The sequence below is a fragment of the Gorilla gorilla genome, chromosome 1 (assembly GCF_029281585.2).
Source record: "Gorilla gorilla gorilla isolate KB3781 chromosome 1, NHGRI_mGorGor1-v2.1_pri, whole genome shotgun sequence".
In the NCBI taxonomy this organism is placed as follows: Eukaryota; Metazoa; Chordata; class Mammalia; order Primates; family Hominidae; genus Gorilla; species Gorilla gorilla.
The window spans coordinates 48,562,128-48,576,389 of NC_073224.2; the positions used below are offsets into that span (position 1 = coordinate 48,562,128).

General features: G+C 46.7%; 1 protein-coding gene across 1 annotated transcript in view; it reads left to right on the top strand.

Annotated features, from left to right (window-relative positions):
• Positions 1–14,262, top strand: part of PLXNA2 (plexin A2) — a 222,069-nt gene that overhangs the window by 28,571 nt on the left and 179,236 nt on the right. Inside the window, exon 3 of the mRNA XM_031014522.3 lies at positions 5,697–5,879. Coding sequence (XP_030870382.1) covers positions 5,697–5,879 — 183 coding nt within the window. The remainder of the gene's footprint in view (positions 1–5,696; positions 5,880–14,262) is intronic.

Consider the following 14,262-nt stretch of genomic DNA (forward strand, 5'->3'; position numbering starts at 1 on the left):
GCGGCTCATGGTGCTGCCATCAAAGTATTCATGATCCACTCTTCTTCCATCATTCATCCAACCATCCAACCATCCATTCATTTATCCACCCATCTGTCCTTTCATCCATCCCCTTTCCTTCCCTCCTTTTATTCTCCTATCCATCTATCCCTCCTTCCTCCTTAGCTCTCTCCCTCCATGCATCTCTCCATCCATCCATCCATCCATCATCCATCCATCCATCTATTCATCCATTTACCTAAACCTCCATTCATCTGTCCCTGATCCTTCCCTTCATTCTTTCCTCCATCCCTTCATCCATCTCTTTATCCACTCATCCCTCTTTTTTCTCCCTTAATCTATGTCTCTATATCTTTATCTATCCATCATCCATTTGTCTACCTAGCCCTCCATCTATCCATTCATCCCTCTCTTTATTCATCCACCATCATCCATCTACCCATCCCTCTATTCATTTACAAGTAGTATTGAAGATCTTCTGAATGCCTGGCACTGTACTAGGCACTGGGGATGCAAACATAAAAAGACATGATCGGCTGGGTGCGGTGGCTCACACCTGTAATCCCAGCACTTTGGGAGGCTAAGGTAGGCAGATTGCTTGAGCTCAGGAGTTCGAGACCAGCCTGGGCAACATGACAAAACTCCATCTCTATAAAAAATCCAAAAATTAGCTGGGTGTGGTGATGCACACCTGTAGTACCAGCTACTCTGGAGGCCTGAGCATGGGAGGTGGAGGTTGCAGTGAGCCAAGATTGTGCTACTATACTCCAGCCTGGGTGACAGAGTGAGACCCTGTCTCAGAAAAAAAAAAAAAAAAAAAGACATGATCACTAGTCTCACAGATCTTATAATCTAGTAGGGGGAAGAGAGAGAGAGAGAGGGAGAAAGAGAGAGAGAGCTAGAGACAGCTGGCAACATAATGTAGTGGCTCAGAGTTTGAGCTTCTGAGACAAAAGCCAGGCTTCAGATTCCATCTGTGTTTCTTCCTGCCTTCTTCAGAAGCACCTTAGCATCTCTACATTCTCATCTGTGAGATGGAAATAATAATGCCTAGCTCATGGGATGATCAGATGAGATAATACATGGAGAGATTAGCACCATGCCTGGAAATGTTAGGTTTATTATTACACAGGGAGTTAACAGGGAGTGTGAGAAGTGCAAAAGTAGGTTTCTTGTACACAGTGCTGAGGGCTCTGGATCTTCAACCTAGAAAAAAATATATGAGACCAAGGGGCCCATACGGCTACCTTCTGAGTACTCTAAATTGAAGGTGCCTGCCGTTGGGACCAAGCACCAGTACTTGAAGCAAGAAAACATCATTCCAAGGCTACGCTTCTATTTCTGTCATCATTTGCTTGGTGTGGTAGAAGAGTCGTGGTTAAGGCTTTGAAGTAAAACAGATGGGGATTAAAAATCAGTCCTACCACTTACTCCTTGTGTGACTTTGGGCAAGTTATGTACCTGGTCTGAGCTGTAAGTTTTTCGTCTTTAAAATAGAGATAATATTATCTTCTTTTCATGGTTATTATGAGGATCAAATGGAAAATTTATGTAAAGTGCTTAGCACAATACCTGGAACATAATAAGCATTCAATAAATGGGCAGCTATGATTATTAATATTAATCACAGTAGTAAAGAGCCAGGTATTTTCTTAGTTATCTTACTGTTTTAAAATGAGGAAGCTAGACTAGATAGTCTCTGGTTTTTTTTTTTTTTAACGCCAAAATTTTATGGCCACTGGCCCTAACCAATGCGGAGAGGTGGAGAGGAAATGTAACCCTCCGTAAGGGTTAAATGCTTGCAGAGTCCAGCCTAGTTCCCATAACCCAGAGGGGGCCTTGTCAGGAGGAAACTGCTGATTCCTGCCTGCTTCTGAGCCAGAGGAAAGAGGAAGATGACACTCTTCTCTGCTCCAGAGCAGAGGGACAAGCCTGGGCTAGTTACAAAAGGATAGCAAAGGCACTGGGAGAGAGGTGACAGTGAGTGGGGCCAGGACCTTAGAGTGGAGAGCCCCTGCCTCCACCCCTTCAGCACCACACCCTTCTGGTGCAAGGGCTGCAAGAGGAATGGCCCCTTAAAGACCCTGATACTCCAAAGAACTAAGACCCAGGGACCCAGAAATATTTTGGTGGCTTTAGAGGGGAATAAGGATAAATGAAAGAAGCTGTGGTCCCAGAGCTTGATTTTAACATGACTCTGGAATAACATGGAAATCTCAGATCAAAAATTTGAGCTCTGATCCCAGAAAAGGGAGGAAAAAGGGGGCTATCACTCATTGAATAGCAGCTAGTCCTAAAGGCTAAGCTTGGCAATTTAAGTGTTATCTCACTTGCTCCTCACAATGACCCCATAAAGCAAAAGTTATCTTCCCCATTTTATAGATTAAAAAACAAAGGCTCACAAAGACTAAGTAAGTTGCTCAGATCTCCACAGCTATAAGTGATAAAGCGGGGATTTGAATTTAGTTCAGCTGTATTACTTCTTAGTCCAGTCTCTCTCTATTGAGCCCCTCTGTTTCCAAGGAAAGCCATACACCAAGCTCTCACCATTTGAGCAAAAGTAAAGGTGCATCAGGTGTTTGGGAATATCTAACAATATATTGAAAAACAACTTGAGGAGAAAAGAAATTCCAGCCGGCTGGGCGCGGTGGCTCACGCCTGTAATCCCAGCACTTTGGGAGGCCGAGGTGGGCGGATCACGAGGTCAGGAGATTGAGACCACGGTGAAACCCCATCTCTACTAAAAATACAAAAAATTAGCCGGGCGCAGTGGCGGGCGCCTGTAGTCCCAGCTACTCGGGAGGCTGAGGCAGGAGAATGGCGTGAACCCGGGAGGCGGAGCTTGCAGTGAGCCGAGATTGCACCACTGCACTCCAGCCTGGGCGACAGAGCGAGACTCCGTCTCAAAAAAAAAAAAAAAGAAAAGAAATTCCAGCCAATCCTAAGGGCTTAGGCTGAGAATAAATCTTTTTTTTTTTTTTAATAGTTCTGGAGATTCTAGAATCAATAAGACGGTAGCAAAATCTAGGATTACCAGGTTTTTGCTTCTGTCATCATTTCTCAAAAGCTGACTTGGGCTACGCCTGTGCCCAGACTCTGTGGCCTTACCAGCCCTGCAGAAAGTGGGAAAGAAATGGAAGCCATGAAATTAAGGACGTTTAGAGCTCAAAGGAAGCTTGACAATTACCTGTTCCAATACTTTTACTTTACAGATGAGAAAACTGAGGCTGAGACATGGTACATGGCATATCAAGGTCACACAGCTGGTTTCAGTAGAGAAAGGCCTAAAATCTGGATCACTTTCATCTTAGCCAGGGCAGTAGCTGCCTGTAGTGTAGGGATGAGATGAGGAAGAGAAGTACACAATGTAAAAAGTGTAGCTGATAACTCTGACCTGCTTTTCTAGGGAGCTAGAATTCCCGTGGTTGGCTCCAGTGGTGTGCTGGTAAATATTAAATAACTGGCTCTATGCAGGCAGGGGAGGGAGAGGAATGCTCTGGTTTGTAGCCTCTGCCAATTGCCATGGTATAAATACACCTATCCTGGCTGATTTCAAGCATCATGGGATGTCACTGAATGCACAGTTATTCCCTATCAGCTGGCTTCAGCACACCACAGCTTCACTCCCTTCCTGAGAAACTCATTCCTTCTGCTCTGTGGGGCTCAATATTATCCCGGGTTCAAAAGTCATCTTAACCTAAAAATTTGTTTTCTTTCCTGAAGAATATACACACACAAGTGCAGCACCATCATCCCTACTAGTAACAGGAGCAGCAGCTCTCTACAAAACTGTGGAACCACAGAAAATGAGCCTCTGCTCCTTTTGGGACTGAAAAGAGAAAGGAATGGAAGTCCCTGGTTTTAAAAAAAAAAAATCATATGCCGTAACTTATAAACCAATTATTCCAAAGAAATGAGGCTGTCAACGAGTGATGATGTGTCAGCCTGCTCTTCCCTGGTGAGGGTGAGAGGAGGCTGAAGGGAGCATGGGGGCAGGCTGTTCTGCTGCTTTCTATGATTTCTACGATAGCCATTTCCTTCCTCCTCTGGGATGCCTTCACAGACCCAGAAGGAACAGCTGCCACAGGATGCGGGGCTCTTTCTGGCCCAGAGCCTGCAGCCTTTGCCACAGGATTCCACATTGTGCCATTAACTGGGCCATGTCAGAGCACCCATTCTGACCCAGCCCTGTGCTGAGCACTGTGTACAGAATGCAAACCCCTCAGCAGCCCCTGCCTCAGGAAGCATTATGGTCTTTGTCTTTCATTCTGTTTTAGATGAGAGACCTAAGATCTTTCTTGAGATCTTAGAAATCATCAATTTAACATTCCCTTTAAGAGCCCTACAAGAGGACCCTGCTTGTCCAAGTTTTCACAACCAGTTAGTGGCAGAACAGGGGATAGGATCAAGATCTTCCTACTTTCTTTCCAGCAATTTTTTTTTTTTTTTTTTTTTTTTTTGGAGACAGAGTCTCGTTCTGTCGCCCAGGCTGGAGTGCAGTGGCGCAATCTCGGCTCACTGCAACCTCCGCCTCCTGGGTTCAGGCGATTCTCCCACCTCAGCCTCCCAAGTAGCTGGGACTACAGGCACACACCACCACGCCCGGCTAATTTTTTGTATTTTTAGTAGAGACAGGGTTTCACTATGTTGGCCAGAATGGTCTCGATCTCCTGACTTCGTGATCTGCCCACCTTGGCCTCCCAAAGTGCTGGGATTACAGGCGTGAGCCACTGTGCCCGGCCACAATTTTTTTTTCACTTGCTCAAGGTGATCTTCTTTCAAACATGCTCCAGTCGCTGCTGACAGATACATTATGGAGCCACACCACCACTCTCCTTAAAGGCTGGAAATATGAAGGACACCACCTCCAGAATTCTCTCTTAATTATATTTACCCAAACATTGTTGAAGATCTATGATGCACAATAGTGGAAAGAGTTGGACAACTTAACACAAATCTTTTGCATGCATTATTTCATTTGTTCCTTCACAATTCTATCAGAAAGGTGGGCAGGTATTATTCCAAAGGAAGAAACTGAGGCATAGGTAGATTAACTAACTTTTCCAAAGTATAAGGTACTATTCGATATTATTATGACAATTCTGATCTCTTTCCAGTATGGAAAGATAGTAGGGAGCTAGAATTCCCATGGTTGGCTCCAGTGACGTGCTGGTAAATATTAAACAACTGGATAGTTGAATGGCCTAAAATTTCTTGCACCCAAAGGGAGACCCTACAGCCCAAGAAACAAACAAGAAACCCTTTCTGGGCTGGTAGAAATCCTGTAATGTTGCCTTTAGACTGATTATCCACTGAAGGAACTCTTGTCTGAAATAGAAAGATCCCCACAGAATGCCATGGTCCTGAGGGACATTAAAATAAATAGAAAATGAGTTCAGGCACTTAGCTTTACAAATTGATCCTGTTTCTCCTGGCAGAAAGGTAGATACAGGTGACGCCAGCTAAGTGGAAGGTTGCTGCCTGTTCTTTCATCTGGCTTCGTAAGAACCAACATGGAATTTGTGGGTTACCTGGTGAGAAGTTTTTGTCTGCAGCTTGTATTAGGGCCCCTGAACTCCCATGTCTGCCTCTCTGAGGCCTGGTGTCCTAAGGCTGGAAGTTGGGGATATGGGTCGTGTAGAGACTTCACCATGCCTCCACTGTTACTCACCCCAATTCCTTCCCCTTCCCTCCAGCCTGTCCCCATCGATGATAACTTCTGTGGACTGGACATCAACCAGCCGCTGGGAGGCTCAACTCCAGTGGAGGGCCTGACCCTGTACACCACCAGCAGGGACCGCATGACCTCTGTGGCCTCCTACGTTTACAACGGCTACAGCGTGGTTTTTGTGGGGACTAAGAGTGGCAAGCTGAAAAAGGTAAGAGTCTATGAGTTCAGATGCTTCAATGCCATTCACCTCCTCAGCAAAGAGTCCCTCTTGGAAGGTAGCTATTGGTGGAGGTTTAACTACAGGCAACTTTATTTTCTTGGGGAACAAAGGTGAAATGGGGAGGTAAGAAGGGGTTAATTTTGTGACTTAGCTTCTAGCTACTTCCTCCAGCCATCAGTCATTGGGTATGTAAGGAATGCAAGCATATTTCAATATTTCCCAAACTTTAAGAAAAAACTTTAAGAAGGTGCATCTGCAAAAGCAAAAAAAAAAAAAAAAAAAAATTGCTCTTCATTCCCAAATCAAGCAAAACTAAGTTTTTGATTATGTACATTATAAATCTCCAAAATCGCAAATCCCTTCCTAGAACCTGTAAAGTTGATTATACTGGTCTTTGTTGAATTCAGAGAAGTTGGTTGAAGCAGATTACTGGTCCCAATTCTAAGGCCTGGGGCAAACGGTGGGTGCTGCTCTCTGATGGTATATGATGCCTGAAGAAGACACCATTCTCCAGTCTTTCCTCTTCCTGCAATCACAGACTCTTCCCTTCCCAGCTCCCCACCCAGATGTAAGCTGCCAGGTGGAAGTGGACATTTTACCTTGAGCCTCCCAGGGTACTTCTGCCAGCTGGAGGGCACACGCTGTCTGGGGATGGCAGCATGGGAGGCCTCTTGTGCAGCAGGCTGAAGCCAACAGCTTGTACCGGCTTGTCTAGTGCCTAGGGTGCAGAGAGGGCGCACAATCTGGTTCATTATGTGGGATTAGAGCAGCCACATTCTTTCCGGTCTCAGCTAATCCCTTTTCCCAAGCTTACCCTCCTGCCACCTTTCCCTGGTCCCAGCACCTGTGGATCAAGGAACATGCAAGACCTCACTGCATCTCACCCTTTGATGTTGACATCACCCTGGAGCTCTTTCCTCCTAATCCATTTAGAGCCTTGGGAGGGATGTTGTTTGGAAATGTGGAAGGAGGGTAACCTGGAGTGAGCCCAAGGAAGAATTTCTATGTTCTGCTTGTTCTGAATTACTGCCAGGGGAGGTGAGAAGAACTGGCCTGGGTTCACCTAGCAGTGCTAAACCCTCCAGGCTTCTTCTGGTTCTCATGATACCAAAGATATTTAACCATTTCCTCACTTGCTGTAGAGGTTCCTACATGTTCCTCTTCTGTGCCCTCCACTCTGCCTGGGACTAGGGACCCTAGCTTGGCTTTTCGGCACATGGAAGAGAGAAAGAATGTGGTCCTTGCATTTGCTTTTCCAAAATGGGAAGGGAAGGAGTTGCTGTGTGAAATTCTGCTAAGATTTAAAAGTGGCTTCTACCAAGAAGCAGTTCAGCTTGGAACCCTGAGGCCGGCTACTTCCCTGCTCAGCCAGGGTCACCACATCCAGTTGAGCAAATTGTGCCTGGCCTAGGAGGATTGTGTTAAGGGGCCTAATGGGAGTTGAAATCCAGCCTGAGCTCTCCCTGTCACATCACGTGCCCTGTGGTATAAACATCTGCTCATGGGACGTCTCTTACTAAGTCATCTACCCATAGGGACCACCTTTTCCTAAATGGCACACAGGCTCTCTAAGGGCCAGCAGAAGCCACACAGGCTGGTGTGAGCACCTTTCCCCTACCTTCAGTCACTGCTCCAGGTCATGTGTGTCATTCTGTCTCCTTGATTCTCTTGAAAGTTCTGTGAAAGGCAGGGGTCATGCTTTTTGGACTGTTCCCTTCTTCCCCTTTAATCCTGTCACCAAGTGTTAACTCATGGGATAGGCTTCAAAACTGCTTTGAAAAATAGAACCATTCTTTAAGGAACCTTAGAGATTGCCTGGCCCAATACTCTCATTATTTGACAGGGATACTGAGGTCCAGAGAAGAAAATTGACTTGCCCAAGCTTAGAGATCTAGGACAAGTTGCTTCTTGCCTTGACACCCAATTTGGCACCATTTTTACTTAAAGAAGTAGCTCTAGAGCCCAGGGAGGGAGACTGAGAATGATCTTCAGGTCCAGGCTTGCTACAGAGGTCAGCTAGGGGCCAGTGCTTTCACTCTCTTCAGATCTAGATGTGAATTAAGGAATCAGTGTTTGCTGAATGGATGGATGAGAAGTGAATAAAGGAAAAGGGACCCAACCAGACACAAAGGGACCTTGAGTTGACTTTCCCCATATCTCCCTGCATCGTGCACAGCACACACTAGGGGCTGCTTGGCATCTATCCAAGTCGCACACCTGAGTTGGCCAAGTTCTCCTGGCCTTATTGAAACCCTGACGGACAAGTTACTGTGGAGACAAATCAGCAGGTTCAAGGGCAAAGCTGGGGGCGTGGTTACCCACAGCTTGTTCTGACCTGTGATTTGGCTGCTTCTTCTCACTCTTTGCTTGGCCTTTCTTTGGCGGCTTCTATGAGCTCATGACACCCCTCCTTCCTCCTCTGTGCAGCTCACCCTTCCTTCCCACCCACGCTGCTTTGAGGTACTTGACATTCATACCCAGGCCCCTGCTGGCCTCCCGTCTACCAGCTTACTTGCTCCCACCCCTCTCCAGAGAAATAACCCATGAAGAATTTATGGAATGTCCCCAGGAAACCCTACTATGGTCCAGGCCCCATAGCTCTTTCAACACAGGAAGGAAAATAAAGAAAAAAAATAGCTAAGAGTTTGGAAAGGGAAGGGAAGCCGGGTGCGTCAGAACTACTCACTTCTCCCGGCGTCTGTCAGGCTGTCCAGCCCTCATCTACTGTGGTCTGTAGGAACAGGATGTCCCTGTGTATGTAAGTTTAGAGGAAGCAGAGACTTGCTAGAAGTGATAGGACCACAGGGCACTCTTATGTGCTGTGTCCACATAGCTGCTTATACACTGCTCTCTGCAAGGTGCATGGAGAGCACCCTAGACAAGACCACTGCCTTCTGAGCTGCAAACATGTGGAAGGAACAGACAGAATAAGGTTAAGTCCCCAAAACCTGTGTGTGAGGCCGGGCGCGGTGGCTCATGCCTATAATCGCAGCACTTTGGGAGGCCGAGGCAGGTGGATCACCTGAGGTCAGGAGTTCAAGACCAGCCCAGCCAACATGGTGAAACCCCGTCTCTACTAAAAATACAAAAATTAGCTAGGCATGGTGGCACATGCCTGTAGTCCTAGCCACTCGGGAGGCTGAGGTGGGAGAATCGCTTGAACCCAGGAGGTGGAGGTTGCAGTGAGCCAAGATCATGCTACTGCACTCCAGCCTGGGCAACAGAGTGAGACTCCGTCTCAAAAGCAAAACAAAACAAAGCAAAACAAAAACAAGAGTTTGAGACCAGCCTGACCAACATGGTGAAACCCTGTCTCTACTAAAAATACAAAAATCAGCAGGGCATGGTGGTGTGCACCTGTAATCCCAGCTACTCAGGAGGCTGAGGCAAGAGAATTGCTTGAACCTGGGAGGTGGAGGTTGCAGTGAGCCCAGATCGCGCCACTAGCCTGGGCGACAGGGCAAGAGTCTGTCTCAAAAAAAAAACAAAAAAACAAAAAAACCTATATGTGCAATGCTGCATAAGCTAAGGGTCAGTGCATTGCAGGTGATAAGAAGACATGCAAAGATTCACCATAAGGGTGGAACAATTCAAACAAAACAGCAACTATAGTGTGATCAATCTGCAAAGCTTTACTGAAAAGGAAGATTACCGGGGTCTGCTTATAGACTAGATGAGACAGAAGAACTGATGAACTGATGAGTTGGGGGAGAGAAGGGCATTCTAGACCTTGGGTGCCACACTGAGAAGGTACAAAGCATATGCAATGAAGGTCCAACATGCAGAGAAGCTCAGAAGACTTGGACAGATAAGAGGGAAGGGAGAGCCCTGTGAGGCTTTAAGCCGTAAGGAGATCAAGCGAAAAGGATCTTGGGATTTTAGCGAACCGTGAGGTTGACATGAGCCAACTCTGTGATATATTGCTTCAACAAAGTTAGTCTTCATCATGATAATAGAAGAACATCTTCTATGTCACGAGACACAGTGACTCCACTTTACCTTGGAGATAACATTGCAAGAGGGTGTTAAGCAAACTCAAGTGCCAGATAAACAAGAGCTGGATGGATGTGGGAATCATGCTATGTGAAGGGAAAAAGAGTGAATAAAGCAGGACATAGAACAGCTGTCTTTACATAACATAATTTACTGAGCACTTATTATGTGTCACACGCTATTGAAGAGCTTTATATCTGTTAACTCATTTACTCTTTATATAACTCTATGAGGTAGGTGCTATTATCACCTCCATTTTAAAGATGAGGAAATGGAGGTCAAGAAAGGTTAAAAAATAATAATAAAGTCACACAGCAAATAAAATGGCAGAGCTAGGACTTGAACTGTGATTACCTGGTTTTACAATCTGCAGGCTTATCCATTAAGCTATGGAAGATGAATTAGGCTTATTCAGTGTGGCCCCAGAGGGCAGAATAGGGCCACTGGGTAGGCGTTACAGCAGTGCAGCTTTCCGCTTCATGTAAGGAAGACGTTTTTTACAGCCAGACTGTCCCATGATGGAGAGAGCTGACTCAGGAAGGAATGAGGTCCTAGTCAGTGGAAATATGCAAGCAGAGACTGGATGGTCACCAACCATGGGTGCTGTCAAGGGGATTCCTGCATCAAATCTCAGATCTTCTCAATGATGCTGCCACTGTTTCTCTGGCTTTGTCAGCAAAGCGTGCGATGAAGGAGGACAGGCTGAGGCAGAGAAGAGGAGCAGAAAAGGGAAGACCAAGGTCCCCTGGATGTGGGCTTTGAAATGAGGCTGGTTTTGAGCCTGCCCTTAGTGTAGCAGAAAGCCCCTCAGGGTCAGGTAGGAGGGGCTTGGCACAGACAGGGCAAGGCATGGCCAGGATGATGAGGACAGGCAGGCCTAGGGCCAGATGTAGGGGAGGGAAAAGCAGGTTATCCTGGGGTCTGGGTCCAGTTCCTCATGACAGCATCCCTCCTGGTTAAGAATAGGCAGTGGGAGTCCAGATGATAGAGATTAAGTGCAAACACCAAAGCAGATGGAGATGGAGGAAGAGTGGCAACAGGAACTGGAAACTCATTTTACATGATTTCCCAGGTTTCAGTGCGGAGACAGGAGGCAAATCAAGCTCATGCCATGGGGCAAAAGAGGGAAGAAGTCAAGCTGAGCAAGTGAAAGATGGCAGGACAATGGAAGGAAGGACTAACTTGGGTTAGGGTGAAGTTCCTTTGGTTTCTTCCTTCCATTTGCAGCTGCTAAACTGCCGCCTCAACCCAGGTTTCACATCCCTGCAGGGCTCCTCACAGAAGCTGGGGGGTAGTGTTTTGCCGAGGCTCTCTAGCCTCTTAGTCCCAGGGACCTTAAACAGCAGCAGATGCTGCTGGCTCTCTTTTCCATCCCCACCAGAAACCTCTTATGCTGCTCAAGCATTGTGACATGTCCTTTACCCTGTCCCTTCAACCACTATGCATGGCACCCTCCTAGACCCCACAGCATCTGGCAAGGGAGCAGCTCTTAAGGTGTCTACCTCCCTTGAGATTCACAGATCTTTGAGGGCAGGGACCTTCCTTTTCACATTCATCATGCCATCCCCACTGCCAGATACACATTAGGTGCTCATGAAAGTGATCTCAAATGTATTGGGTGCCTATTCTATGCCAGACATCTATTTGTACGAATTGAAATAGAATCAGACACCAACAGTGACTCCTGTTGATGTGGTTGGTTGCGAAGGAAGGAAGGTATGATGTGTTGGGTAGGTCAGTGAGGGGAGGAGGAGGGTTGGCGTGGCAGTGGCATGAGGAGTCAAGGAAACAGGACAACTTCTGGTGGGTAACAGGAAAGGAGTTTGTTTTCTGGTTAACAACATCTGGAAGAGGGTGGGGTGGTAATCTCAGAAAAGTTGGCTGGAGGAAGGGGACAGCATTTACACTGTTGCCTGGAGGGCCCCAGAATAGTACAGACAGCCATCTGCTTCACCTGGATCAGATGCAGGCTTGTGTATAACAGGGGAAGCAGGCAAGAATGCCCAGGGAACCACTGCTTCCCCCACCAGTCTCTGTATGACTCTTGGGATGTTTTTGCAAATCCTCAGAGACTTTCCAAGCTCTGGGGAGGGCCCCGGCCTATTCTGGCACTACCTTCTTTCCCATTAGCTAATGGTGGCTGCTGAAATGCCTGTGAAATTCTTAAAGGAAAATTCTTTCTGCCTTTCCCTAAGGGACATACCAACCCAAGGTCTCCAGTCCCCAGCCCACAGGAAGCCCTGACGTCCCAATTCTATTCTTCTCTTTGTAATCGCACAAACGATTTACTAAGCAAAGCCAGGAAAACTGTGAGCTTCTTACAGTAGCAGCTTAGGCATTAGAAAGAATCCATCAGGAGCACCAAAGTATTAACTCTCCTCAGCCCTGGGGTTATTACTCAGTTATTTGATAACACTGACTGTTTGCAACATACGTTTCCGTGGTTCTTTTCATCTTCCTCAAATACTTCAACTGAGGGTGCTGATCGCCTCTGCATCTTTACCCCATTTTACAGATGTAGGAAACTGAGCCGTAGCTATACTAAATGTCTTGCCCAAGGTTATATGCTCACCCCCACCCTCCAATGCCAATATTGACATTGGCATTTAGACTTTCTCCCCAAACACACTAACCTGTTACTTGGCTCCTCTCGTGGGGTGGAGTTGCCTTGGCAGACAGAAGGCCAAGTTGGATGAAAAGCTGAGAAACATGCCTTTCTCTCTGTGCCAGCCCCACCAAACAATAGCCACTCATTCCTCTGAGTGGAAATGATTCACTTGTCTCTCAGTATGAACCCTTGATTGAGTAAACAGCCGGAGCTGCAGGTCCACATCTAAGAGACTTAGTGGCGCTCCTGGGACCTGAGACTGCCCATCCGATACCCTAACTCGCCCAGGCGTCTCAGCAATGCTGGACACTGGGGTGGTGGGGAGTAGAGACCCTCTCCCCTTCCCCAGAGCCTGCATGGAAGGGGTGGGGTGGTGGTTCAGGGAGCTCACCACCACATCCCTAGTAATGAGTTTGGCTCCCTGCCCGGGCTCCCGCCGCCAAGCTCGCTGTTTGTTTTGTTGTTCTATATAGGCCTCTTGGGTCCCCAGAACTGGTCTTCTGAAAGCTGGGAAAGGCTGCATTTGGTTGGCACAAGAAAGGGGCATATTTACAGAATGTCCCACTCCCACCCGTCTTGACACACACACTCTGGCCAGCACATCTCCTTGCTTGACCATGGCAGGTGTAGACAGGGGATGTCGGCTCTATCCAGATCCCCAGCAGACCCCAGGGAAGGAGATCCTGATCTCCCAGAGTCATTCTGAAAGGGGAGAAACTAAAGACTCATTTATTTTTTGTACTTTTTGTGTAGTTTCTAATATACTTCAATCTTGGACAATTCTTGTATGAGTCCTCAGGCTGTGTATTCAGCTGGCTATTTTGCAGTCTTAACATTGAACTGCAGCTCGGGGCTTTATTGCAGAGCAGGTGAAACACAGAGAACTGTGTTTTGGGGATGCGGGGGATGGGCGTAATGATTCAAGCTCACAGAATCCAGGTGACCTAAATAGGCTATGCAAAATTTTCAAGAGGCCAAGGTGCTGGTGTTTACAGAGGTCTTATCTTTAGGAAAATACAGACCCTTTTACACCATTAAGCCTTGCCTGTCTGTGGATTTGGTACATGGACCTAGATCTCTGAGTCAGAAGGGACTTACAAAGACCACCTGGTCCACTCTCCTGCCTTCAAGTAGGGACCAATTTGCATAACAAAGAGTATAGGGGCTTTGGAGAGATCCAGTCCTGACTCCATCCTACTAGCTGTGTGACCTCTGAGCTTTAATTTCCTCAATGTAAAATGAGGACAGTTCTGGTACCGGCATCATAAGATTACAATAAGGATTAAATGACATAATTCATTATTGAACTGATATTTATTGAATATGTACTGTGTGCCAGGAGCTTGGTATAAAGCAGTAGAAAATAAAACTGTCAAAAATGGCTGCCCTGGCCAGGTATGGTGGCTCACACCTGTAATCCCAGCACTTTAGGAGGCCGAGGCGGGCTGATCACCTGAGGTCAGGAGTTCAAGACCAGCCTGGCCAACATGATGAAACCCCATCTCTACTAAAAATATAAAAATTAGCCGGGCATGGTGGCATGTGCCTGTAATCCCAGCTACTCAGGAGGCCAAGGTGGGGGAATTGCTTGAACCTAGGAGGCAGAGGTTGCAGTGAGCCGAGATTGCACCACTGCATTCCAGGCTGGGGGACACAGAGAGACTCCATCTCAAAAAGAAAAAAAAAAAAAATTCTTGCCCTGATGGAAATTATCTGAATGTGGGAAGTCAGACAAACAAAGTAAGTAATCACAATATATATTATGTTTAG